This window comes from Oryzias latipes, chromosome 2, assembly GCF_053564925.1.
Source record: "Oryzias latipes strain Hd-rR chromosome 2, Olatipes_Hd-rR_3.1".
Taxonomy (NCBI): Eukaryota; Metazoa; Chordata; class Actinopteri; order Beloniformes; family Adrianichthyidae; genus Oryzias; species Oryzias latipes.
Window position 1 is genome coordinate 50879203 of NC_136238.1, and position 26157 is coordinate 50905359.

Below are 26157 nucleotides of genomic sequence, written 5' to 3' on the forward strand. Positions count from 1 at the left end.
GACTGGAGAAAAGTATGGAGACTTTCTTGATCAGAATCTGCTGTCATCTGCCAGGCTGCTGAAGATGAAAAGAGGGTGGATCTTTCAGCAAGACAACCATCCCAAGCACACAGCCAAGGTAACACTCAACTGGTTGAAGAAAAAGAAAAGAAAGCTGCTAGAATGGCCCAGTCAATCACCAGACTTGAATCCAATTGAAAATCTTTGGAAAGAACTGAAGATCCGGGTTCACAGAAGAGACCCCCGGAAGCTTGAAGATCTGAAGGCAGTTTGTGTGGATGAATGGGCCAAAATCACACCTGAGCAATGTATTCCACTGGTTTCTCCATACAGGAGGCGTCTTGAGGCTGGAATCACCAACAAAGGTTTTTAGACTAAGTATTAAATCAATTTCAGTAAGCGTGTTCAATACTTATTCCCTGTGCCATTTCACTTTATTACACATAACTTCATTTATGGACATAAATGTTTGGATTTCTTTCTATGTGTGCTTTACTTGGGTTGATGCCGACATCTGGTGTAAATTTTGTGTCAATAGCTCGATTAGAAATATGTTTTTTGAGAGAAATGTTGACGTGTTCAATACTTATTTTCCCCGCTGCATGAGCAAATTTGCACTGCTTCGTGTGAACTAATTGTGGTTCGCGCCATTTTTCTTTGATGTTTAGGTTAATTTTTCTTTCTTTCTTTTTGTGCATTTTTCAATTGTTAAGGGGGAAAAAGAACACAGAAGAAACTCTGGACAGCAATGTGAATTTTTGTTTTCTGTTAACCAGGTACGGTGCAGTTTTCTCTTTTAATCATGTGTTCCTTTTGAATTACTTTACATGCTGTGGGGGGAAGGTGCTAAAGAGCGTGTGCACTCAGATCGCTGAGCCATAAATGAGGGGGAAAAAAACACAGAAGAAACTCTGGACAGCATTGTGAATTTTTGTTTTCTGTTAACCAGGATTAAAAGAAATTTACTCAACATCCAAGCGTGGCCTTTTATTCACCGGAACACAACGCAGAGCAGAAAACTCCACCCAGTTACAATGACATGACACTTTTTTTTGTTCTATTCAATTTTTTATTTGTTCTGTGAGCATGACCTAGAAATCTCCCTCAAATTAAACTTCTGCTTTGCACACAGTGCTCCTGTCTGTTGGGTGTGTGGCCAGGCTGGGCACATCAGCATGTGATGCGCCAAGCGTGCTGACCTTTAGAGAAACACCCTGGGGTCTGTGTAGGAGGGATGATGCAGACCCTTACTCGCATGTCCCACTCTGCAGATTGTTCGATGTAGAAAGCCTACCTTGACAGTGCAGAGTGGAGCTGAGTCACTGGCTAGACTCACGTTAAGGACTTTTGCTATGTCCCCATCACCTTAAGGGAGTGCCTTGCTTGGTGTTGGTCGACACAGGCACCGCTTCCTCACAAGTCGGGTCTGAAACCACTGCTGTCAAGCTGTGAACTATGTTTAACAGTCGATCTTGTCCCGCTAAATGGCCATAATGCTGCATAGCTTGTCATAGTTAGCCAAATACTTTGTGATTTACATCTGACACAAGTGGCATGTCCTGCTGGACATTGAAAGACTTTAAAACTGTTCTGCTACAGGTTTTTTTATGAAATCTTAACAGCTGCCCTAGGTCACAACCACACCAGATACAGCTGTAACAAAGCTTCTTTACTCACCACAGAGTCTGCAGACTGCAGTCTGGACTCAGGAGAAAATCCCACAGATAAAGAACTCCTGAATCCTGCACGTAGTTGTAGCTCAGGTCCAGTTCTGTCAGATTAGACGGCTTTTTCTTCAGAGCTGAGCCCAGAGCTTTACAGCTGATCTTTGACAATCTGCAGTTCTCCAACCTGCAATCAGACAGAAAAGTGTGTTCAGGAGCAGTGATGCAGCTGGAGGTCCAGGAAACAGAGATCAAAGTCTAATTTGTTCAGTTCTTCCTGTGTCACCTCCTCATGTTTCATCTCTCTTCTTCTATTCTCTTCTCTCTTACTCTTCTGCTGCATCCCAGTCTCCAACATTCTCATGTTCACCAGACAGGTTGAAAGATAATCACTCATGTCTTTTCTTGTTGTGATAAACTGTGGTCGTGGTTACATCAGACAGTTGCCCCACAACTCTGAACGCCCTCCTGTTGGGATTACATGAGATTAACTCTTTCAAGTTTTTTAAAAGTTAACTGAAGACGTTTCTTTAAGAAATCTTTCAGCTGATATTTTAATTTTATTTTACCTTCCTCCACCTTTTTAGATGCAATCTTTTTCTTGCAATGATCTAATATGTAACGTTGTGTTGATTTGTCTTATATTTGAACTTTTATGAAGCACTTTGTGAGTTGCCCTCCTTGAAAAGTGCTATATAAATAAAGATTTACTTACTTACAAAAACTTTTGGTTTGCTCAGAAAGTGTTCCTACTTTTCACACATTCTTCTCCTTCAGGGAGTTCAGCTTCTTTACTGACCTCAGAGTCTGCAGTCTGCAGTCTGGACTCTCCAGAAAACCACACAGATGACGAATCTTTGAATCCTGCAGGTTGTTGTAGCTCAGGTCCAGTTCTGTCAGATTAGACGGCTTTTTCTTCAGAGCTGAGCCCAGAACTTCACAGCTGATCTCTGACAAACTGCAGTCCTCCAACCTGCAATCAGACAGAAAAGTGTGTTCAGGAGCAGTGATGCAGCTGGAGGTCCAGGTCGGTTTGGGCTCAAAGAAACTCTCAGCAACAGCTCAGTTGTTTTTGTTTGAAAGCATCAGTGACTCTAAAGTAAAACCTCGTTAAGCACCTCAAAGTCACAACATGAAACTTTTTCAGCTGAAATGAAGATGAACAAGTAAAAAAAAAAAGCTTAATTTGTCTGGAAAAGTCGTGTCCCCTGCCTACGCCCACGAGTGGCCGGGATAGGCTTCGGCACCCCAGTTACCCCAAAAGAAACAAAACCGCTTGGAAGATGAATAAATGAATGGAAAAGTCAGTTTGAAACTACAGCTCCTCTGTAAAATATTTGGAAATGGTTTATTTCAAGAAATCAGCATAAAACTAAAAACTAAAAAAGACAAACATCATATTTGTATATCCAAACAGAGTAACGATCTGTTATGTTACATTATTTAGAGTTTATATCATGAGTGCAGATAAACCGGGATCCCCTGGGGCTCTACCTCTAGGAGGGTATGGGAGGAGGGGTCAAATAATATGGCGGGTGAGGAGGGTTATAGTGAGTAGGGTTATGGGGGGGGATGGAGCTGTGGATGCGCGGTGATCTCTGGTTTGCCCGGGTCGGTTGCCGAGGCTGGCTTGTGGAGACGGAGACGAGGGCTCATGGGTTCTTGGGGCCCTGGCTTGGTCCTTGGCCCTTGTCTCGGTGTCCGGCGCCCGGTGGCCCCCATGGCTGCCACCTGGTACGGCTAAGCACTCCTGTCCTGTGGCCTGGGGGCCCAGATGCCGGGTTTGCCTATGTCTCCCGGTGCTGGGGGGCTCCCCCTACAGGGGCCTCCCTCTGCGCCTGGCTGGGTGGGCGGTCCCCTCCTCCTCCCCTCCCGGGCTGCTTGGGTCCTGACGCCGGGGGAGCTCCTGGACTGGTGGTCTCTCTCCCCCCCTCTCCTGGTCTGGCTGGGTAGGATCTGGTTCCCCTTATGAACACACGGTTCACGTCGGCAGCATGCATGTATCTCCACCCCCACGTGCACGTGCACGTGCACACTGCCACACTGCTCCCTGTCTGCTTCATCCCTCCTCCTAACCCACAGTGTATTGATGGACAGATTTTTTTCGCTCATCTTCGTGTCAGAATTTTACCTTTGATGTAACATTTGTCTTTCCAGCAGATCTGGTGTAATTGTTACAACTTCAAATAACATATTCAAATCAGTGCTTGTATCCCCCACTTTCTTACCTCTCTTCCTTTTACTCTCTTCTACACCCCCCTTTTCACATTCTTCCCCTCTCCCTCCCCACACACACTAAATAGCCGCGGTCCCATGGGCAAAATATCTTGATGGGATCAATGGTCGGGTTAAAATCCAACCGTGCACATGAGCACAGAAAACTTTTTTCCGATTAGAACAAACGTTCTAATGGGTCACACTTTCGGTCTGAATAAACTATTTGGGCATGCGCAGTAGTGTCGAAACTACCGAAAGGGAAATGAGTCCCTTTGTAAACAAACCTTTGCTGTCACATACATTTATGCAGCAGCTCGGTAATATACGAGATGATCTTCCAAACGTGCTTTTATCAATGTTATGAATGTTATGAAGCGTCTGTTCACTCGTCACTTATCTAATCTGTGTGGTCAGTGCTTTATTTGTTCAAGAACAGAGCTGGAAGAAGGGTTAAGGACAGGCTATGAACACGGGCTAACAACATTAGCCTTGATGGATACAAAATCCAGGACCATGCGGGGAAACACTGCAATCTGCAGCTTGGCTGCACGTAAATGTGTGGGAATATCATCAGCCTTTATTTTGTCGGGGCACAACTGGAAACAAAAATCCACGTGATTGTTTGAATGGTTTCTGAGGACTGAGCAACATTTCTGCTCTGAAAAGCTCACACACCACCCCAAAGCAGCTGTGTGAACTGGCGGCTCGAGCTCTGCTCGGTTCTCCTGAGTCCTGCAGCCACTAACCCAGAGCGGCGGGTCGGCTCGCAGTCTGAATTCTCCCACACATAACAAAACAACAAAACGCACACGTTACAAAGCACCCTCCCCTCAAACACATATTAATAAATCCGGCTGCTCTGCTCAGAGAGGTTCACTCGGTGCACTGGCACCGAAGCCTGAACGCAGAGCTCGGGTGCCGGGTCCAGACGTTAGTGGGCACGCATCCCCCCGCATCTCCCTCGTGAGGGGTGAATGAGAGGGGAGAGCCAGCGGGGCGAGAGCGGAGCGGCGCTTTTCATGGGGCCTCCGCAGAGCAGCTGATTGGTCCCGTATGAGATCCAAAGCTTTCTCCCAGCGAAACACCGTCTATGCATGACGTAAACCAGAGCACAAGTGACACACGATCGGAATGAACCGTTTACATGAACAACGATCGGATAAACGATCCGTATAACCCACCTATCTCCATCGGAAAGAAATTTTGATCCAAACAAGTCTGGTGGGGGCAGAGTTTTCCGAACTGCGTGTTTACATGACGTGTTTTTCTTTCCGATTAGGCGTTCTTTCTGATTACTTTTGCCCATGTAAACGCTGCTATTGTAACAAATAAATAAAATAATAAAACAAAAAGGGGTTAACACAAATCTACACTCTGGCTTCTAAAGCTGTATAACCTCTTTTTGTGATAGTAAAACCTGTCCAACACAAAAGTCCTTCAGCTCTAATCTGTTTGCTCAGCTGTTGGACAGAACAAGTTAAAATAAAATAAAACTAAAAGAAAATAACTTAAAAATAAATGTGCTTTTATTACTGTCATGATTATTCTTAAGGGCCTGTTCACTCATAATTTTTTTAATCCGTGGAGTCAGTGCTTTTTTCTTGGCTGCAAGGACCCAGAAAAAGGGCTAGCGTTAGGATAATGCATGCTAAAAACATTAGCCATGGAGGAACAGAACTTCAGGCGGCCAATCCAGCAATAAACAACTTGGATGTAAATATGTGGGAATTACATCATCCTTTATTTTGTCTGGACACCACTTGAAACACAAATTCATATGATGGTTTACAGTTTCTCAGGTCTTTGAGCAGCATTTCTTCCTCCTGCGCTTCGAAGCTTCCCCGGACTAGCTTTGTCTCCAGTGTAGCTCCATCGGAAAACAAAGCTAGTCCAAGGGAGAAGCTTCGAACCATTCAAACCATCAGTTTTTCCACACGTGCCCTTCAACAGCGGGGCTTCCAAAGGAGGCTGTGGTCCCAAACTACGGACCGCAGACTCAGGACTGCTGCTATGTAGTCCTGAGAAGCTGTGTCAAATCATCAGAAGTTCACGACCATCACAAAGCCCTTTACTCTGGCGCTAACACAAAGCTGCTCCTAGCATGTCTGTGTCTGTTAGCAGCTGGATACGCGGAGAAAGCACTGACGTCATCGCCCCGCCTCCCCTCTGGAAATGCTAAATGGAATTGAATATTGCAACAATGTTCACAGGGTGGATGTGACAACACAAATGCAATTCCCTCTTTGGATTTTCATTGTAATTATGACACAGAATAAGCGGTTTTAAATTTTAAAAGGGAAAAGCACTTTGGAGGATTGCTTTATCATTTTCATTTTGAGTCAAAAAATGCAGCTTCATTTTGAAATTGAAGCTGCATTTCTGGTTTGGACTTTTATTTTTAATTATGCTACAGAATCGCTTCCATAGCTCTCTGTACAAGACCCAAGGGAGGAAGGGGCGGCTGCGGCGGGGGTGCCCTATGAGTTTCTGTTACTGATCATATCGTGTAAATATGTGTGCACAAACAGCTGTGAAATAAAAAAAAACGGACTATAAATAATTTTCCATACTTCAGTCTGGCGACCCATGGGACGCATATTCTGCACACTCACTTTTTGAACCCCCCTGGTTAGTAAATAAGCATTGTGTTTTTCTTGAATGATGCTGATCGCAATTCTACAATGCTGGCACTTTTCGCCGCATTAGCCTAGTCAGATGCTGATCACAATGCACAATGCTAGTACTAATGCTAGCATAATTAGCATCTTAAGCAAAGGGATTTTCTAAGAGTTTATGACACATTAAGCTCTTTTGGCCTGAAGGAATTTATATTTGTGGTCCTCATTTTATTAGGGTTTTCAGTCTTACTTTTTATTACATTGAAGTTTAGTCTTGTGCTGAAGTGTGTGCTTTAACTTTATTTGAAATTTGAAGGGACATCCCAACTGACATTTCTGTGGGGGTTTTTATGACTGCAGCTCCAAGCTCACCCCCCTTCAGAGGAAACAGAGACTGTGATCTTCTAAGGCCATTTGGAAGACTGGGCTGTAGCTCTGACATGGACCATAAATTATTCTTCTCTGGGACTGATTCAATGTGTGGGAACCTCTGCAGGGGCCAACTCACATGTGGAGAACAAAGTGTTAAGACCTACTGCCTGCTGTGAAAGATCCTGCCGATTGTGGTGGACCACATGGGGATTCATTTGATTGTCGTACCGTGTCCGTCTGTGAACTGACCCCCGGACAGGTGGAGCGGAAAACAGATGCTGTGATTCCAAATATGGACTGAAGGAAGTAGGCAGGCTTTTCTGCCCGCCATTCGGAGCGTCTAGAGGAGGAGTTTGGCCGCCATGTTGTGTTCCAGAGGAGGAGACTGAATTCACAGGTTGAAACAGCTGGACAGAGAGGATTCCTTTGTCTCTCAACAGGCTGGCAAGTTAAGACGCAGTTAACTTGGCGCTTTGCAGCTCTGGAAACTTTTGAGGACCCCGATTGAACGTTTTGATTTTTTGTTTTACTATGTTTTAAAAATATTGTTAGGGAAATAAATTTTGTTTATATTTAATCCGAACGAATCCAGTGGTTTTCCTTTTCTCGACTTTTTGAACATGCAAGGAAAGGATCTACAAAGCGAATAGATTATTTTTTCCTTCAGGCCACTCTAGTATAACTAGCATAAGTAGCATTATTAGCGTCCTTAGAAATATCACACCCTCCAGGATTTTGTTGCAGTTATTTATGACTATTGCAGCCTAAAATGCCTGATTTTGCTGCAGCTTTTGTGAAAAGTTGAAATAAACTTTACATTCTCACATTCCAAATCTTTTTATTGTAATATGTGCACCATGGAATGGAATGGTTAACAGACCAGTGCCAGAGGATCTCAGGGTCCGCGAGGGTTCATATCTTACTAAAAGATCTGATAAATAAGAAGGCGCAAGACCGTTAAGACATTTAAAAACTGTTAAAAGTATCTTAAAATCAATCCTGAAGCATATGGGGAGCCAATGCAGGGATTTTAAAATTGGGGTGATGTAGGGCTGGGCGATATGGCCTAAAAATAAAATCTCTGATTTTATTTTTTTTAATTCGATTTCCGATTTTTTCCCGATTCCCCCCCCCCCCCCCCCCACCCTACTTAAGGAAAGCAATAAGTACAAACGGCAGACAAGTTCAAGCAAATGTTGCTTTTATTTAATCACCCCAGGACAAAAGTAACGCCCATTTCTGGGACGAAGAATAAGTAAATGAACACACTCTTGGAATCAAAGTTCAGAATAAGATTTTTCCTCTTACTCCCTTTTTGGACTTGTGTTTCAAGTCCCACTTCGTAGTTCAGACTAAAAGGAGTAAATATCCCCCTTGAGAGTAGCACCAGTTTCTAAAGGATTAACAATACAGCTCATATGTGGGGTCTAAGGTTTTAAATAAATTAATAAACCCCGTCTTCTTCACGGAGAAGATGATGAAGGAGCAGGAGTCACGGTCACCCCCTCCTCGCAGCCGCCATAGGATTTTGTTTTCGGAGGAGGCGGCCGCGAGGGGGGGGGGGTGACCGTGCAAATTAATCTACCGGTACAAGTAATAATTACAACGCAGTATTCTTTATTAACAAATAACAGTAACAACTAACTAACTAACCAATGAACTAATTATACAGGAGTTGTAGAATGAGTATGTGTGTGTCAGGGCGCGTGCGTGTGTAAGAGGACTGAGTGCGTGCCACGCGAGCGCGCGTGAGAGCCTTTGACTCAGATGGGCTTAAGGCAGCGTGGGGGGGGGGGTCTCTTCCTTCACATCTGTGGCAGTAAACCCAGGCCAGTTCCAAACAACAAATGATTTTATTCCTTTCTTGGGAACAAACTTCCCATTGTCACCGGTAGCCATGCTGTCGCTAGCTGCTTCGTGTGTCGATTGTCGCGTGTCGCCATGAAACTAACGCTACGGAAGCTCTGGGGAGCCAAAAATGCGCCACATAAAAACTCGATTTAGTTATTTTTGAAATCGCCCGTAACAAAAAATTCGAATTAATTCATTTGATCGATTTATCGCCCAGGCCTAGGGTGATGTTATCTTCCTCCTGTGCTGTTCCATAGTTTGTAGTTTTGCTGTTTCCCTTTGTGAGTATTGCGAATTTTCAAGTTTGCTGTTTCTAGAGATTCTAGTGTTTCAAGTTTTTTGCAGTGCCTGCTCAGCAGTGGTCTTTGGTTTGTTATTAAAAGCCCTTGTTCCTGGAAATCCTGCCTCCTCTCCTCTCTGCGGCTGGGTGCTCCCCATCTCCCCCGTAACATCAATAGGTAAAAACCTTAAACACTCACGATAACAGTAATAAATATTTACAAATTTAAATTCCCTATACACATTAACAAACATTTACGTATTTCAAGGTGTTTCAGGTAATTAGCAACCTCACTCATCTACTTTAATTACGTTCTGATTGAAGTTATCAAGTCCAAATTCATTCAAGAATTGCTTTAAAATCAAATTATTTAGCAAAAATTTACATTCATAAATAAACTTCCCACTATAAATTTACAAAAGTTACAATGCACACCCACAAAATAAATATCAAAGTCTTTAATACTGAAAATTCCCACTGGTACATGAAGTACACACAAACACTCCGTTCCCACAACACACAGAACAAACAAGGAAACAGGTAATCTCGCTATTCTAGCGCTCAGATAAAGTCTCCATGTGCTATCCTATGACCCCACCCGGATTTCATGTAATCCATGGACACCAGTGAAGATCACAAATCATTGAAGAAAAAAGGTTCAGAGCTCTGTCTATTGCAGAGATGGGGACTGAGGGCCACATTCCTGCATGTTTTCCAGGATACCCTGCTCTGGCATGTTCTGATTGGCTGGACACACCTGAACCAGGTAATCAGCCTTAAGTAGAGCAAGACTATCTAGAAATCATGCAGACACACCGGCCCTCGAGGCCTGGAATTGCCCACCCCTGGTCTAGTGGGTCTAGATGACCCAACTCCCAATGTTAACGTGCCTAGGATAGCACAAGTGATACATGAATGTACACAGCACGCTCAGCTGTTCAGTTCCACATCACGTGACTTAGTCAGATACTCGGCGCAACAACCTTAGTGCTACAGCAGACACACGATCATGTGCTGAGGGTTAGCCCAAATGTTCCATACAGCTGTCCATGCAAGTAAAGGTAGAGCAAAAGTTTTAGAAGAAAATGAAAGTGTAAAAGATGAACAATGATGTCAGATGCAACATCTAGGCCTACTTCAGTTTTAGTCATTAAACAAAAAAACAAAGTTTGGGTCGTGGACGTCATTGTGGAAGGCTGCTGAAAATGTGCATCCCTGGCTATGAAGACACACCCTTCTCTTTATCTCATTTCTCTTCTTCTTCAGTTGACTTTGACATCTTATGTCCATCTCTCTGCTGTTATGGCACTTGGCAATAAACTTCTCCACCAAAGGCATCGGCTAGATCAATTATCACTTTGGTGACCTCATTTTTTGTGTTCCCTATTTTTATTTGGACATTTTACTCAAAAAACAACCAAAAAACCCCAATGGCAAAGTTCACTAAAACAATGGGACATGTTGCAGAATGGCAGGAACAGTCCAGTTCAAGTCTCAATGTAAACAAAACATTTGTAATGTTCTTTTCAAAGACAAACCATAAAAATATTCTGGCTGATGTTTTTGTGGCAGAACAGAAATTTTGAATATCTTGGCAATTTAATTGATATAACATTCAATTTTAAATCTCAAATCCAGAAAGTATGTAACCGTGTTCAGTTTAACATGTCTAATTTTAGATTTATTAGGGCAAATGTGTCACTGCAAGCTTCTAAAATGTTCATAAATGATGTGATCCCATCACAGATGACATACTGTCTCCCTACCTGGTTGCAGGCAAAAAAATCAGCATTAAAACCTCTGGAGTCACTTTACAAACAAACAATTCAAGTACTGGATAAAAACCAGTAAGACATCATTAAACTACACTACAATACTTACACTTTTATGTCAGTATGGATACGTGCTCTTCAAGAATCCATGAAATAAGTTGTGGGGTTCCCCAAGGATCGATTTTAGGGCCAATACTGTTTAATGTATATACGTTACACACATTTATATATGTTATCCCTTGCCTCTGGTGGTTGGCGGGCGCCTGTGTTTGGCAGCGGAGCGGCCTCCAGTGTGTGAATGTGTGTGGGCATGTGTGAATGGGTCTGTGACTACAAAAGCGCTTTGTCCTTGTAGGTAGAAAAGTGCTATACAAGTATACACCATTTACCATACGCTATTTATGTTGCCTCTCGGGGATGTCATCAGGAGACATGGCGTTGACTTTCACAGCTATGCTGATGATACACAGCTTTACATCACCGTGTCTCCTGATGACCTTGAACCGGTTAACACTCTTTTAAACTGCATTTTAGATATAAAGTCATGGATGGCAGAAAACTTCCTACAGCTTAACCAGAACAAAACTGAAGTTTTAATCATCGGTTCTGAAGACAAGAGAGAGATGATTTTACCACATCTTCATAATTTTAAACCTTCTCAATGTGTGAGAAACCTGGGCGTACTTTTTGACTCTGAGCTAAATTTTATCCCACACATTAAAAATATCGTTAAGACAGGATTTTATCATCTCAAAAACATTGCCAGAGTCGCCCGTTCCTCTCTCTTGCCAGCACAGAGGTGTTAATGCATGCTTTTATTTTTAGTCTTTTAGATTATTGTTATGCCCTGCTCTCTGGTTTACCCAAAAAGTCAATCTCAAATCTACAGCTATTGCAGAACTCAGCGGCATGAGTTCTGACGAGAACCAGAGGGCGGAAACACGTTGCACCGGTTTTAAAAATCGCTGCATTGGCTCCCTGTGCGTTTCAGGATTGATTTTAAAATTCCTTTAATGGTTTATAAATGTTTCTATGGTCTTGGGCCTTCTTATTTAAACAATATTCTTTTAAAGTGTGAGCCCTCGTGGACCCTGAGGTCCTCCGGTGCTGGCCTCTTAGTTGTTCCTAAGGTGAGGACCAAAACTTATGGTGAGGCTTTGTTCCACCATTACGGTCCTCGCCTGTGGAAGAGTCTACTGGAGACCCTCAGGGCCGCAGAGACTGTAGAGCAGAGATGTCAAACATACGGCCCGCGTGCCGGATCCGGCCTGCCAGGTGGTCTATTCTGGCCGACACATGAAGAGTAAAAATTATAAGGATGATTAAAAAAGAAAGCTGGTTTTTAGTCCATTCCTATAATTCCTATGAGTTATGATTTTTTAAAGAAATAACCGAAATGCGCAATTCCGCCACTAGGGGGAGCAAAGGAAAAGCAAAACTGGTGAAACAGCATATATCTGCATGGGCCAAAAGCGAAACACAACACCTCCGAGTCTGGGTAAGATGCAGTTTGGTTCCCTGTGAGCCTTACCACTGTTATCTTGCTATAAGGATGATCATTATCGACACCCTAATGACCAAAATATTGTCAGAAAGTGAAGTGGAGTGAAGAGCCTTCCAGGATAAATGGACAGGGTTTTTTTTCTTTCTTTCACAAAGCTGAATGCAAAACCCAAATGCTTTGTATGTCATCAACATTGCAGTGCTCAAAGAATATGACATTCAGCACCACTAAGAGAATCACCATAGAGAAAAGTTTTTGGATTTCTTCAGTGTCAGATGTAAAATATTCAGTCTGTATAAAATTGAAGAGACCAACTTTTTTTATGGAAATTAATTTTATTTGAGATCCATTGGCCCCAAGTGATTAGGCTACTATGTTGGTTGAGGCATTTTTTCCAACTGAGTAAACAAACGAACCCCCGAATCAAAATGAGTTTGACACCCCATGCTGTAGAGGTTTTTAAGAAGAGCCTCAAGACCCACCTTTTTAATTTAGCTTTTAGTTGATTTTAATTGCTAATTTATTCTATTAGTTTTAGTCTAGGCTATTTTATGTATTTATTTTCATTTTATGCATCTTATTCTCAGTTTTATGTTTTTATATACATCTTATGTTTTTAATTTTAGTATCTTATGTTTTTAGCCCCAGTGTTTCTTGTGGGGATCTTTTCCTCCAGAGCTTGCCGGCTTGCTCAGCGGTTGTTGCTGCAGTTCTTACCCTTGCTGGGGCAGCTGGGGTCTAACTTTGCAGCTTCACAGCTGTGAAGTGGATTCCGTTGCTGTCCCAGTCTGGGGGGGCACTGTGGCGATGCCCCCATGGCCAGGCTGGCTCCTGGTATGAAGAGATTCCCAAATACTGTTTCCTCACAGCAGAGCAAAGCCTTACCTGTTTGTTTGTTTGCTTATTTATTTAAATTTACACGTGGGGCCATGGGTCATGTGTTTTACCAGAGGGGAGTGGGAAGGGTTAAGGGTGGGTTGGGTTTTTACTGTAATGTGTGTTTTCTGTTTTTAATGTTAAAGCGCTTCGAGCTGCACAAAATGCATGAGAAGCGCTATTTTATGAATAAAGTTTGATTGATTGATTGAAACTGTGGGTTATAGAATGTCATGCAAATACTGAGTTTTAAAATATTTTATAAGCTAGAATTTGCCCCGCAGCCTCCTCCTCCAGGCTAGTTCGTTGTACTCCACGGTGCTTCAGTTCAAGCTCAAAAAGATGGCCGCAGGTGTTGCAGGTGTGGTCACAGCTCTCCTTCTTTACACCTTGCTTATTGAGTTTATACCATCTACCGACGATCTAGACCTCAAAAATGCTTACGACAAGATTCAGCTACAACTTTCCATTCATGGAAAGATGCATTTCAGTAGAATGGACAAAGAAGACACAAACAACTATGTCAAGCCAAGCATTGGCTATGGGAAGCATCTGCTAGCTATGACTCTTGTTCATCCACCCATCTACCATAGAAAACGGAAAAACATCAAGACAACTTCACGTCTACAATGGACTAATGCTCTTATCATCACGATCTGTTTGACATTATCTGGAGACATACATCCATGCCTGGGACCGCGCCACGTCACACCGAGGGAAGGCGCCGCGGAGAAGCGCGCAACTACGGCCCTACTACCTGGTGTTGCTGCGGATTGGGCGCTGGGGAGCCTTGCTGGTACCGTGGTGGATCCGTACACGCTGGGTGCGCATGACGGAGCGGGTGTGCGGTGCGCCCTAGCTGGATGCCCTCTATCAAGCAGGCGGAGCGGCGTCTTCGCGGGACCATCGACTGGACCCGGAGTTTCGGCGGGGACTGGGGTGTATGCAAGATCAACGGAGCCCCAGACTTTTACCACCACGCTAAAGGAGCACGCTTCCAGCACCTCCACAGTGACGCAGAATGTAAACAGAAAACGGCTGAACCCAGGGATCGCAAAGAACAAGAGGTGGGCGGTGTTTCAAACTGTCAATCATTCGCGGACAGTGTGGGACCCTAAAGCCAAACCAAAGGGGATTCTAGGGGGACACCTGAACATAAGAAGCTTCCTTTCTAAAGGTGAGCAAATACAGCATCTGTTACTGGACTCAAACCTGGACTTTCTCTGTTTATCTGAATCCTGGCTCAATCAGAATTCCCCATCAGCAGCTCTGAATATTCCTGGTTATAACATCTACAGAAAAGACAGGGAGGGATCTAAAAAGGGGGGTGGAGTCTTGATTTACATAAAAAGCACATTGCAGTGCCACAAAATTCAATGGTCAAACCATGTTCAGTTGGAATGTTTGGGGCTCACAATGTCCCTTTCACCACAAATGTCATTTGTCCTTGTTGTTCTCTACAGACCTCCATCTGCAGATAACAGATTTTATGAACACTTTGAGAAGTTGTTAAAAGAAAGCAACTGTGACAAAGAAATTATTATTATGGGGGATTTCAACATTGACTGGGAGGACAAATCCTCAAGGAAAAAACTCAAGCAAATCACTGACAGGTTTAATTTAACACAAGTCATCCGTGGCCCAACAAGAATAACTAAATCTACCATGACGCAAATTGATCTCATATTTACCAACAGACCAGAAAGAATTGCAAAATCATTTAACATGTTAACCGGTTTATCAGACCACAATTTAACTCTCCTCTCTAGAAAACTCACTAAAAAGCGTTTCCATTCTTGTGCTGGAGTCAAAGAAATTATTACAATACCTAAAAATAAATATCAAAACTTTGTAGATGAAGCCAATCAAATTCAGTGGGAAAACATTTTACCATCAGTTGACACTGAAAATTATGGCAAACTATTCCTTAAAACACTTGAGAGAACAATTACTGAATTCACACAAAAAATCAAGCAGAAACCATAGAAAAACACTGTTCCATGGATGAACTCTGACATCATAAAACTCATGAAAGAACGAGACCAAGCCTTAAAAAAAGCAAATAAAACTAAATCAACCCATGACAGAGGTCTTTTTGCCATACTGAGAAATAAGGTGGTAAGATCATTAAGGAAAGCAAAAGCAGATTTCTTCCTCACAATAATTGAAAAATCACATGGAAACTCTAAAATAATATGGAACCAGATAAGAAAAATGACAGGTGATCGCCCTAAAGAACAAAACATTCTAGAAATTAAAATAAACAGACAACTAACAAACAATGCTCAAGTCATAGCAGAGGCCTTTAACCATTATTTCATTGATTCTGTGGCCAACATAGCGAGCTGTTTCACACCTGTGGAAACCTACAATCTTTCAATAGACGCAAGCCAACCGACATTTAGTTTCACAAACATCACAGAATCCGATGTATCACAGGCCATCAATTTACTCAAACCATCCAGATGTAAAGACATATTTGGCTTGGACACAGTGATGCTCAAGGACCTCTGTTCATCACTGACACGCCCCATTACCAAAATTATCAATCTATCCCTCTCACAAAAAACATTCCCGAGCACTTGGAAACCAGCCATTGTCTCTCCCATTTTTAAGAGTGGAGACCTTCATTCCATGTCCAACTACAGACCCATTAGCATTCTTCCGACAGTGTCAAAAATTGCAGAAAAACTGGTAGCTAAACAAATTATAAACCACCTCGACACCACACTCTATTCTTTCCATCTTATGCAGTTTGGCTTTAGAGCCAATTACTCCACGGAGACCGCTACCTGTTTTTTCACTGAAAATATCAGGATTTTGCTGGACCGAGGGGGGGTTGTAGGTGCTGTTTTCCTGGATCTCAGGAAGGCTTTTGACACTGTTAATCGCAAAATCTTACTGTCAAAATTATGCAATTTTAACTTTTCTTCTGATGCACTGCAATGGATTGACTCTGACCTCACTGACCGCTCCCAACTTGTCAAAGTCCAGTCATTTAAATCTGCAGCTCTCAGTCTCCCAACTGGTATTCCACAAGGATCAATTTTGGGACCTTTGCTATTTTCATTGTACATTAATGACCTTCCATCCAGTTGTCCTGATGTTTCTGTGCAGATGTATGCTGATGACACTGTAATATATGCTCATGGCAGTAATTCCTCTCAGGTGTCTGAGAAGCTCACCAATGCCATGGTTAACATCACAGCTTGGTTGAAATATTCTTGTTTGCAGCTAAACACATCTAAAACTGTTGCAATGTTTTTCACCAAGTCCAATAATAATCTCACTGCTGAACCAGATGTTTTTGTTTCAGGAGAAAGGCTACAGATTGTATCAGAATATAAATATCTGGGTGTCATTTTGGATTCAAAGCTGTCTTTCAAATCACACATAAAAAGAGTCTGCAACAGAATCAAATTCAACCTCAGTAATTTTAGACACATTCGCCACCAGATGTCCACACAGTCAGCAAAAATGTACATGCACTCTATGATCCTCTCTCATATCACTTACTGTTTGCCTGTCTGGTCACAGGCTTGCAATACATCTTTAAAACCTGTCCAAACATTATACAAACAAACTGTTAAAACCTTGGATAAAAAACCCAACATATTTCACCATTGTCCAATATTACAAAAACATGGTTTACTGCGTTGGGACAACATGGTCAAATTTTCAAATCTCTGTCTCATGTACAAAATCATTCATGGCTCTTCATTCCCTCCTCTTCACCAGTTCGTTAACATCCGGACAGCAGATCACAGCAGAACTCGAAGTGCAGTCAGAGGAGACTGGATCATTCCCTTCAGAAAAAGCGCTTTTGGTCAGACCGCTTTTTCTGTTAGAGCTGCTACTGAGTGGAACTTCACACCTGTTAGTATCAGAAATCAAAACACATATCATTTATTCAAGACACAATTAAAGAAATGGCTCATTGACAATCAGAGCTGTCAACACTGAGTACATTTCCTCTCACTGATCCTCATTACTGTCATGTCTTTTATGTGCACGTATGTTCTTACATTTTTCTGTTTTTGGATTGTTTTATCATTAATTTGATTTTAGGTTAACTGCTTATTTTATTGAATGCATTGTTTAATATATATATGTAATGTTATGTAAATATGTAATTTTACTTTGATCTTTTAGGGTGATTTTTAACATCTTCCCAGGGACTGCAGATGAAAAATAGCCCTTTGGCTAACTCTGGCATATTGACAGAAATGTTTATTAATATGCGCTGTCCCCCCTATTCAAATAAATGACTGAAACCAATTAAGGTGTGTGAAGAGAAAGAGGGAGGGGTGGAGGGAATCAGTTCAACTGTGGGTCTCTCCCAAATGAAGGGACATCTGCCCAAACCCCAAACCACTACTGGTGAGAGGCTTTCTTTTGCTCTCTTAACATCTGTGTTTGCACTTTATAATATGATTAATTCCATCCTTTAATTAATTTATGGAGCAGGGTAGAAAGAACGTGATTAAATTGAAGAGACCACTGCTTAACAGCAAATCAGCAGTCTTAGGCCCCGTACACACCGGGACGAATATTCGCCAGCCATTATTCGCCAGCGCTTTTCACCACGTTTTTTGTGTTCACACCCAGGCGATTTTCACTGACGATGAGCAGAGCGAACATGCAATTTCATTCCCTGACATTAGATGGCGCTTAATGTAAACAGAAATACTCCTGTACACAAGGTGGCGCTGCGCAACGTTACGCTTCTTAAAGTCGCTTTTCACTCAGAAGAAGAGAGCAAGTATTTACGCGCTTGTCAGAATAATACAAAGAAAACACGAATATTTCCAGCACCAGTAGCTCCAGCTACAGTTCCAGAGATGAAGAAATTATTGTTCTGTTGAATGATGAAAGACGCCGATTTTGGGTACATCCCATAGTTACGAGAAGAGAAGAACATGGGGAGTTTTATCGACTGGTACAAGAGCTGAAAATGGATCATGAGCGTTTTCGGGGATATTTTAGAATGTCCATTATTATTTCTTTGCAGCAGTGTAGACAATACTTGGCGTCTATCTTCTTCGCCATGACGTATGTGTGCTCAGAAAGGCAGTTTTGTGTTTGAGCGCCCCCAGTGTTTTACTGTAACTTCAGAAGATCCAGACACGTGTGCAAAAGCGCCATTCTCATTGGTCGTATAGTTTTAGACCAATGAAAACCAAAAAAACGAACCCGAGGCGTTTTTTAAAAAGTGACGCTTTGACGCGTGGCGTTTTTTCGCGTCGGTGTGCACACTCACATTGGTGCCCTTTGTTTAGTCACGAGGCGTTAAACGTCGGCGAAAAATCACGCTCGAAATTCGTCCCGGTGTGTACGGGCCTCTAGATCGTGTTGTTGTGTAGCCTGACTGCTGTTCGGTGTCGTTCCTTTTTCCACTGGGGGTGCAGCAATCTCTGGCTGAACGAGCTACTCATGGTCCTCACTGTTGCATACAGAAGGTGAGAGGGGTTGTTCCGGATGCTGGATAGCTTGGTCAGCATCCTCCTCTCACCTACAGAGTCCACTGAGTCCAGGGGACAGCCCAGGACAGAGCTAGCTCTCTTCACCAACTTGTCCAGGTCTTGAGTAGTGGCCTTGTGTTGTCTGACCAGTCCAGTTTATTGTTGATGTGGACGCCCAGGTACTTGTACACATCCACCCTCTCCATGTCCAGTCCCTGAATGACCACTGGAGGAGACTGAAAAGCCTTTTTCCGGAAGTCGACCACCATCTCCTTTGTTTTGGTGGCATTGATGTGAAGGTGATTGAGTTCACAGCAGTCCACAAAGTCCTTGATCACCTTCTTGTATTCCAGATAGTTTCCCTCTGAAACGCGTCCAACGATGGCTGTGTCATGGAGAACTTCTGGATGTGGCAGCTGTTTGAGTCATGGTGGAAGTCAGATGTGTAGAGTGTGAAGAGAAAAGGAGAGAGCACTGTCCCTTGTGGAGCCCCCGTGCTGCAGACCACCTGGGCAGACACACAGTCCTGGAACCTCGCGTACTGTGGTCTGTTGGTGAGGTAGTCAACAATCCACGAGGTCACCCGGTTGTCAACCCCAGCACCTTCCAGCTTTCCCCTCAGCAGTGATGGTTGAATGGTGTTGAAGACGCTGGAGAAGTCGAAGAACATGACTCTGACAGTACTTCTAGGTTCTTCCAGGTGTAGCAGGGTTCTGTGCATCAAGTAGATGACAGCGTCATCCGCTCCCATGCCTGATCGATAAGCAAACTGCAGGCGTCAAGCACTGGGCTCACTAGGGGCTGGAGGTGATTCAGGATCAGTCTCTCTAGGGTCTTCATTAGGTGAGACGTCAAAACCACAGGTCTGTAATGGTTGGGCTCCCTTGCCTGTGCGGTCTTTGGTACTGGGACCACGCAGGAGGTTTTCCACAGCACAGGGACCCTCCTCATGTCGAGGCTCAGGTTGAACATGGACGCTACAACCAGGCAGAGTTGGTCAGCGCAGTCCCTGAGCAGTCTGGAGCAAATGCTATCTGGACCTCTGGCTTTCCTGGTCTTGATCCTCTGAAGCTCTCTTCTCACCTGCTCTTCTGTTATGTTGAGGCTGGGTGGGGGTTTTTGGGTACTGTCAGCTATGCAATGTGAAGTAGGGGATTGTAGAGGGGGTTGGGGGGGGGGGTTAATGTTCTGGGGATGTGTGATGGCACAGACGTTGATAAGTAGGTGGGGGGTGGCAGCTCAGACTGACACAGGGATTTGGAATGGTCCGATGTTGACTGAGTAGTTGTGGGGGGAGTCGCCCTGGATCAAATCTATTGAAAAATGAATTGAGCTCGTTAGCCCACTCTTGGTTACCCTGATTGCACCTATTGTCTGTGTTGAGTCCAGAGATGGTTTTCAGGCCTCTCCAGACCTCTTTCACATTCTTTTGTTTATGGAAGCGATTCTGTAGCATAATTAAAAATAAAAGTCAAAACCAGAAATGCTTTTTTCATTTTCAAAATGTAACTGCATCAAATGACTCAAAAATAAAATAAAAAATCAATATTTCAAAATGCTTTTTGATTTTATACTTGAAACCGCTTATTCTGTTTCATAATTAAAACGAAAATGCAAAGAGGGAATTGCATTTGCATTTTAACATCCACCCTGCGAACACTGTTGCAATATTCAATTCCATTTAGCATTTCCAGAGGGGAGGCGGGGCGATGACGTCACTGCTTTCTCCGTGTGTCTGACACACCAGGAGCAGACTGTGTTAGCGGCAGAGACGAGGGTTTTGTGATGGTTGTGAACTTCTAATGATTTTCCACAGCTTCTCAGGACAACATAGCAGCATGTCCGCCTTGTGCGGTCCTCCTCCTGACGCACCCCTGATTTTGCTGTTCAATGACAGCATGATAGCAGATTTCACCATGCTAATCGTTTGCTGGTTGGACCAACACACTTTCAGCGCGAAGCTGCAGGAGACTATCTTCTAAATGTGCTTTTGTTGTTGTGATTATAATAAAGGGCCTGCTCGCTCATATGTTTTCTAAATCCGTGAGGTCAGTGCTTTTTTCTTCGCTGCAACAAGGAGGACCAAAAGACGGGTTAGCATTATGCTAATATGAGCTAAAAAATTAGCCGTGAACGTACATAAAACTCTGAACGGGCAATAAGCATCTTGGATGTAAATATGTGGGAATTACATCAGTCTTTATTTTGTTCTGGACACCACTGGAAACACAAATCCATATGATGGTTTCTCAGATCGTAGCAGCATTTCCGCCTTCAGCGATCATCGGGAGCTTCGCGCTCCACTGCGAAGGCAGCTGGCGGTCCGCAGAACAAAAGCTTGTCCGGGGGGGGGGGGGGGGGGGAGTTACTGCGGTGCGTCCACAGAAGGCGGACATGCTGCTATGTAGTCCTGAGAAGCTGTGGAAACTCATCAGAAGTTCACAACCAACTCAAAGCTCCACTGCTCCTGGTGTGTCTGTGTGTGTCTGTTAGCAGCCGGACACACGGAGATAGCAGTGAGGTCATCGGCCCGCCTCCCCTCTGGAAATGCTTATTCGAATTGATTATTGTGACAATGTTTGCAGGGTTAAAACGTTAAAATGAAAATGCAATCCCCTCTTTGCATTTTCATTCTAGTTATGACAGAATAAGCAGTTTTAAGTAGAAAATCAAAAAGCATTTTGAAATATTGATTTTTCATTTTATTTTTGAGTCATTTGATGCAGCTACATTTAGCAAAATATAAAAGCATTTCTGTTAATCCATTTTAATTGTCAATTTAGACATTTCTAAATGAATTTTGCTACACATTTAGCAGAGAACCTTTTGAAAATGAAATGTCAAAAACCATTTTCATTTTCATTTTAATCAAGTGACAGAATAAGAAGTGTTGAGGAAGAAAATGAAAGAGCATTTTGAAGGATTGCTTTTTCATTTTAAGTTTGAAAAATTTTGTAAAAAAATGCAGCTTCATTTTGAAAATGAAAAGTATTCCTGGTTTTGACTTTTATTTTTAATTAAGCTACAGAATCGCTTCCATGACTTTCCATCTTTCTTCTGTAATTCTCCTTGCCCTCATTAATCTTCACTTTAAGTTCCTTCTGCACCCTCCTCAGTTCCTCTTTGTCCCCTCTTTTTTTGGTTTAACAGGGTCTTCAGCTCAGGGGTCACCCATGGTTTATTGTTGGGGAAACACCGCACCATCCTGGAGGGCACAGCGTTCTCCACACAGAAGTTTATGTAGTATGTGATGCAGTGTGTCAGACTGTCCATGTCCTCATGCGATCCACACAGAACCTCCCAGTCTGTGGTCTCAAACCAGTCCCTCAGCTCCTCACTGGCCTCTTCTGTCCACCTTCTCACAGATCGTGTAGTTGGAGGTTGTTGTTTCACCACGGGTTTATAGACAGGCAAAATGTGAACCAGGTTGTGATCTGAATAACCTAGTTGGGGAGGGGGAGAGACAGCTGCAGGCATCCTTCACATTTGTGAGGATGAGCCCGGTGAGGACTATGAGCACCTTGTTCAGCCAGAGACTGCTGCACCCCCAGTGCAAAAAGGGGCGTTACCGGAGGTCCTTCATCCCAACAGCAGTCAGACTATACAATAACACGGTCTAGGACTGATGAAAACCGCTGCTGTTATTTATTGCCTTATTTAATCTGTTATTTATGACCTGTACTTTTACTTCCACCTTGTATTATTACTATTCTTACCCATTGCTACTTTGTTTGTCGTACCTTTCCAACTGCTATTTTTCTTGTTGTTTTCCCCCCGGGGATCAATAAAATCCTATCTCATCTTATCTTATTTACATACAGTAGGTCCAGTGTCTTGCTGTTCCTGGTGTGGCACGTAACATACTGGGTGAAGTTTGGGAGAGTGGAGGAAAGTGAAGCATGATTAAAGTCTCCGGATATGGGAAAAAAAGAGTGGGGGTGTGCTGTCTGCAGCTGAGACACCACAGTGTGAAGAAGCTCACAGGCCACCTCTGCGATAGCAGATGGGGGGGGATATACGCAGTTATCGCCATAAAATGCGAGAACTCGCGCTGAAGCCATATTACCAGGAAGCCACACTTGCAGTTCTCGTCAGCAGGAACTGCAGAATAGCGGGCAAACCTTCAGCTGATGGGGTCTCAGTGTGGCTCTGCAATGTCTGCTCAAGGCATTTTCTAGACTACCGGGTCGTTTATCCTGTTTTAATAGACTCTGGTGTCATGGGAGTCAGGGCTGCTGCTGCTAATTGTCTGATATCCTCCATCTGTGCCTGCTCCTCTAAATCTTTGCCTCTGCCCGTCACTTTCTGCTGGATTGTTGCACTGCAAGCATTCAGTCAACTCACCTGCTCTGTTGTCTCTGCCAGCTCGTCTACCTGTCTGCTCACCACTCAGCCTGGCTTCCAGTTAACCTGCTCAGCCCAGTCTTCAGTCTCTGCTCTCAGCTTCATGCTGCTACGACCGTCGTATGCTCCTGTTTCCTTGTAGCACCATTCTGCCCCAAGCCTTGTAAGTGATGGTGGATTTATGTATGGCTACTTTTTTGTGTGAATAATTGTTTATGTTTTTATTAGTGATAAACTAGTAAAATATGTTTTTAAAGTTAAAAACATTCTTCTCATTCCTCTTCCTCAATGTCATCATCAACCTATCATGGTTGTTGACACCAAAGTTCTGGTTGCATGTCCACCACCTCCTGCTATAGTGTCGATCAATTTTCCTGATATGTTTATTCATCTTCTAAAACTGTTTTGTCCCTTTCGAGGTCACATGGCTGCTGGAGCCTATCCCAGCCGCTTCGGGCGAAGGCAGGGGACACCCTGGACAGGTCACCAGTCTGTCCCAGGGCCACAACCACACACCCATGCACTCTCACATTCACACCTACGGACACTATAGAGCAGGGGTGCTCATTACGTCAATCACAATCGACAGAGTGCAGGCCAGCAAAGATAAATAACCCAAAAAATAAAATAAAAAGTACTTCCAAAGAATCCGTCAGTGAATCAAAATCATCACTGAGAAGTACGGTACTTGAATGACATGCATAAGGGTAGTATTATCTTATTGAATTCTATGCATTTATGATCCTTCCACTCCGGACAGTTGCAGTGTTTCCCCCGTGAGTCTCCTCCTGCTGCCTGCTCCGTGCCCCCCCCCCACACACACACACCTTCTGTGGCACGCACTCCTCACACAGCCAGCAGGCTTAAAAGCCATGCCCCCCAATTGCTTTCTGCTTTTGTGAGAAATGCCTCATCTGTCGATTCAAAAGTATTTTTGTGTACTCTACTGTGTAGTTTTTGATTATCAGTACATAAACAACATAATGTATTAATAGTTCATAATACTATGTTTATTAAACAGTATTTTAGTCTCAAAATACCACACACACACACACACACACAGGTAGACCTTCTAGACATTGTCGTCTCAAAAGTAGCTCACATGGCGTCACATGAGTGTGGGCACTCCTGATTTAGAGTCACCAGTGAACATATGAAGCATGTTTTTGGATGGGGGACAAAGCTGGATTCCCTGGAGAAAACCCACACATGCACTGGCGTACATGCAGACTCCACACAGAAAGGTCCCCCATTGATATTCTGGTTCAGGTTCAGGTCCCCCAGCCGGGACTTGAACCAGGGGCCTTCTTGCTGTGAGGCAAGAGTGCAGCCCCTGATTAAAAATTAAATAACTTTATTATTCCTCAATGCATCATGAATCTCCCTTTTTGTTATTTTCTTTATAAGTGTTTTTTAGGTTTCTATCTTTGAACAAAGTACTTTCTGCATATTGAGACTACATGGTCTACTTCTTTCAATAATTACATTTTCTGTTAACATGTTTCCAAATATTAAAATGATTGTACAGAGCAGCACTAAAAGTCTTTGTTCTCCAAACCACAGACCGTTTTTGCCTTTAAACAAAAGACGGATCATAGAAGAATTAGTAACAACTGAACACCCAACAGATCAAACTCAGTCAACTACATTATCAATCATCATAACTCCTGATCCGTTCTTCTCATCCTTCAGGGAGTTCAGCTTCTTTACTGACCTCAGAGTCTGCAGTCTGCAGGCTGGACTCTCCAGAAAACCACACAGAGGACGAACTCCTGAATCCTGCAGGTTCTGGTTCCAGCTCAGGTCCAGTTTTGTCAGATTAGATGGGTTTTTCTTCAGAGCTGAGACCAGATCTTCACAGCTGATCTCTGACAAACTGCAGTTCTCCAACCTGCAATGAGACAGAAAAGTGTGTTCAGGAGCAGTGATGCAGCTGGAGGTCCAGGAAATAGATTTTGACCTGATTTACAAGATCCTGACTGAAACAAATCAGTTTCTATCAATCATCAGAACAATCAATTCAATTGATGAAGAAAATCTGAACCAATCATCAGTTTGTTTCAAACACGGCTGCAGACAGAAAATCTTCCAGTGAAACATCAGAAAGTTCTTCACCTGATCCGTTCTTCTCATCCTTCAGGGAGTTCAGCTTCTTTACTGACCTCAGAGTCTGCAGTCTGCAGTCTGGACTCTCCAGAAAACCACACAGATGAACAACTCCTGAATCCTGCAGGTTGTTGTAGTTCAGGTCCAGTTCTGTCAGATTAGACGGGTTTTTCTTCAGAGCTGAGACCAGAACTTCACAGCTGATCTCTGTCAATCTGCAGTTCTCCAACCTGCAATCAGACAGAAACGTGTTCAGGAGCAGTGATGCAGCTGGAGGTCCAGGTCGGTTTGGGCTCAAAGAAACTCTCAGCAGCAGGACGGAACCAGAAACACCTCCAGGTCAGAAAACAGCTTAGTTATTTGCATGAAAGCACCACTGGTTTTAAAGTAGAACCTCATCAAGCGCAAAATCACAACATGAGACTTTTTCAGCTGAAAATGAAGATTTGAACTTAAAGAACAAGTAAAAAAAATGTCATGTGTCTGGAAGAGTCAGTTTGAAACTGCTGCTTGTCTGTGAAAAATCTCAAACTTTTAGAAACTGAAAGAAAAGCTCAATTTGCTGTATATTGATGAGCTCAGAAGTGGAATATTAGCAATCATTTTTAATTTCTTTGTGTGTTTAAAACAACTTAGAATACATAATAAAGGTGATAAACTGAAACGTGATCTCTATGACTTTTCAGGTTCTGCATGGTGACCATTTCAGGATTTTTTTGCATCAATGAATAAACAATAACAGTTTGCATCACAACAACTGTGCTGGATAAGTGTGAAAACTGGAACATTTACTGGAAATATAACATCTCCAGTAAAGAAATAGTGTTTGACTTCTTTTAATCCTTCTGCAGCTGTTGATCCTGAACTATAAAACAAGAAGTTTCTCTGCAGAAACTCAAAGATTTTCACCACAAGAAAAAAATGAAGCAGAGATAAACTTTCCTTTCTCTCTTCATCCTGACTGGAAAAAAACAGGTTGTGCAGAAAAACAGCTCAAAAGTCATTAGTTCTCCTTTAATAATAACAATAATAATAAACTTTATTTATATAGCACTTTTTGAAATCCAGATTACATCCAAATCCAGATTTAA

The 26157-nt window shown here is 43.0% G+C and overlaps 1 protein-coding gene and 1 long non-coding RNA gene across 4 annotated transcripts in view; one reads left to right on the plus strand and one right to left on the minus strand.

Annotated features, from left to right (window-relative positions):
* Positions 1-26157, plus strand: part of LOC144989566 (uncharacterized) — a 368718-nt gene that overhangs the window by 286927 nt on the left and 55634 nt on the right. The gene's annotated exons all lie outside the window — the stretch shown is intronic.
* Positions 1-26157, minus strand: part of LOC144988945 (NACHT, LRR and PYD domains-containing protein 12-like) — a 192959-nt gene that overhangs the window by 122468 nt on the left and 44334 nt on the right. For 2 of the 3 annotated variants that reach the window (XM_078940351.1, XM_078940346.1), the window contains exons 9-12: positions 25123-25296; positions 24675-24851; positions 2464-2637; positions 1678-1851 (exon numbers count right to left, since the gene is read on the minus strand). In XM_078940351.1, the coding sequence (XP_078796477.1) occupies positions 1678-1851; positions 2464-2637; positions 24675-24851; positions 25123-25296 (699 nt within the window). Of the gene's footprint in view, positions 1-1677; positions 1852-1954; positions 2133-2463; positions 2638-24674; positions 24852-25122; positions 25297-26157 lie in introns of those variants that run through there. The other variant, XM_078940354.1, reaches the window with a different exon arrangement.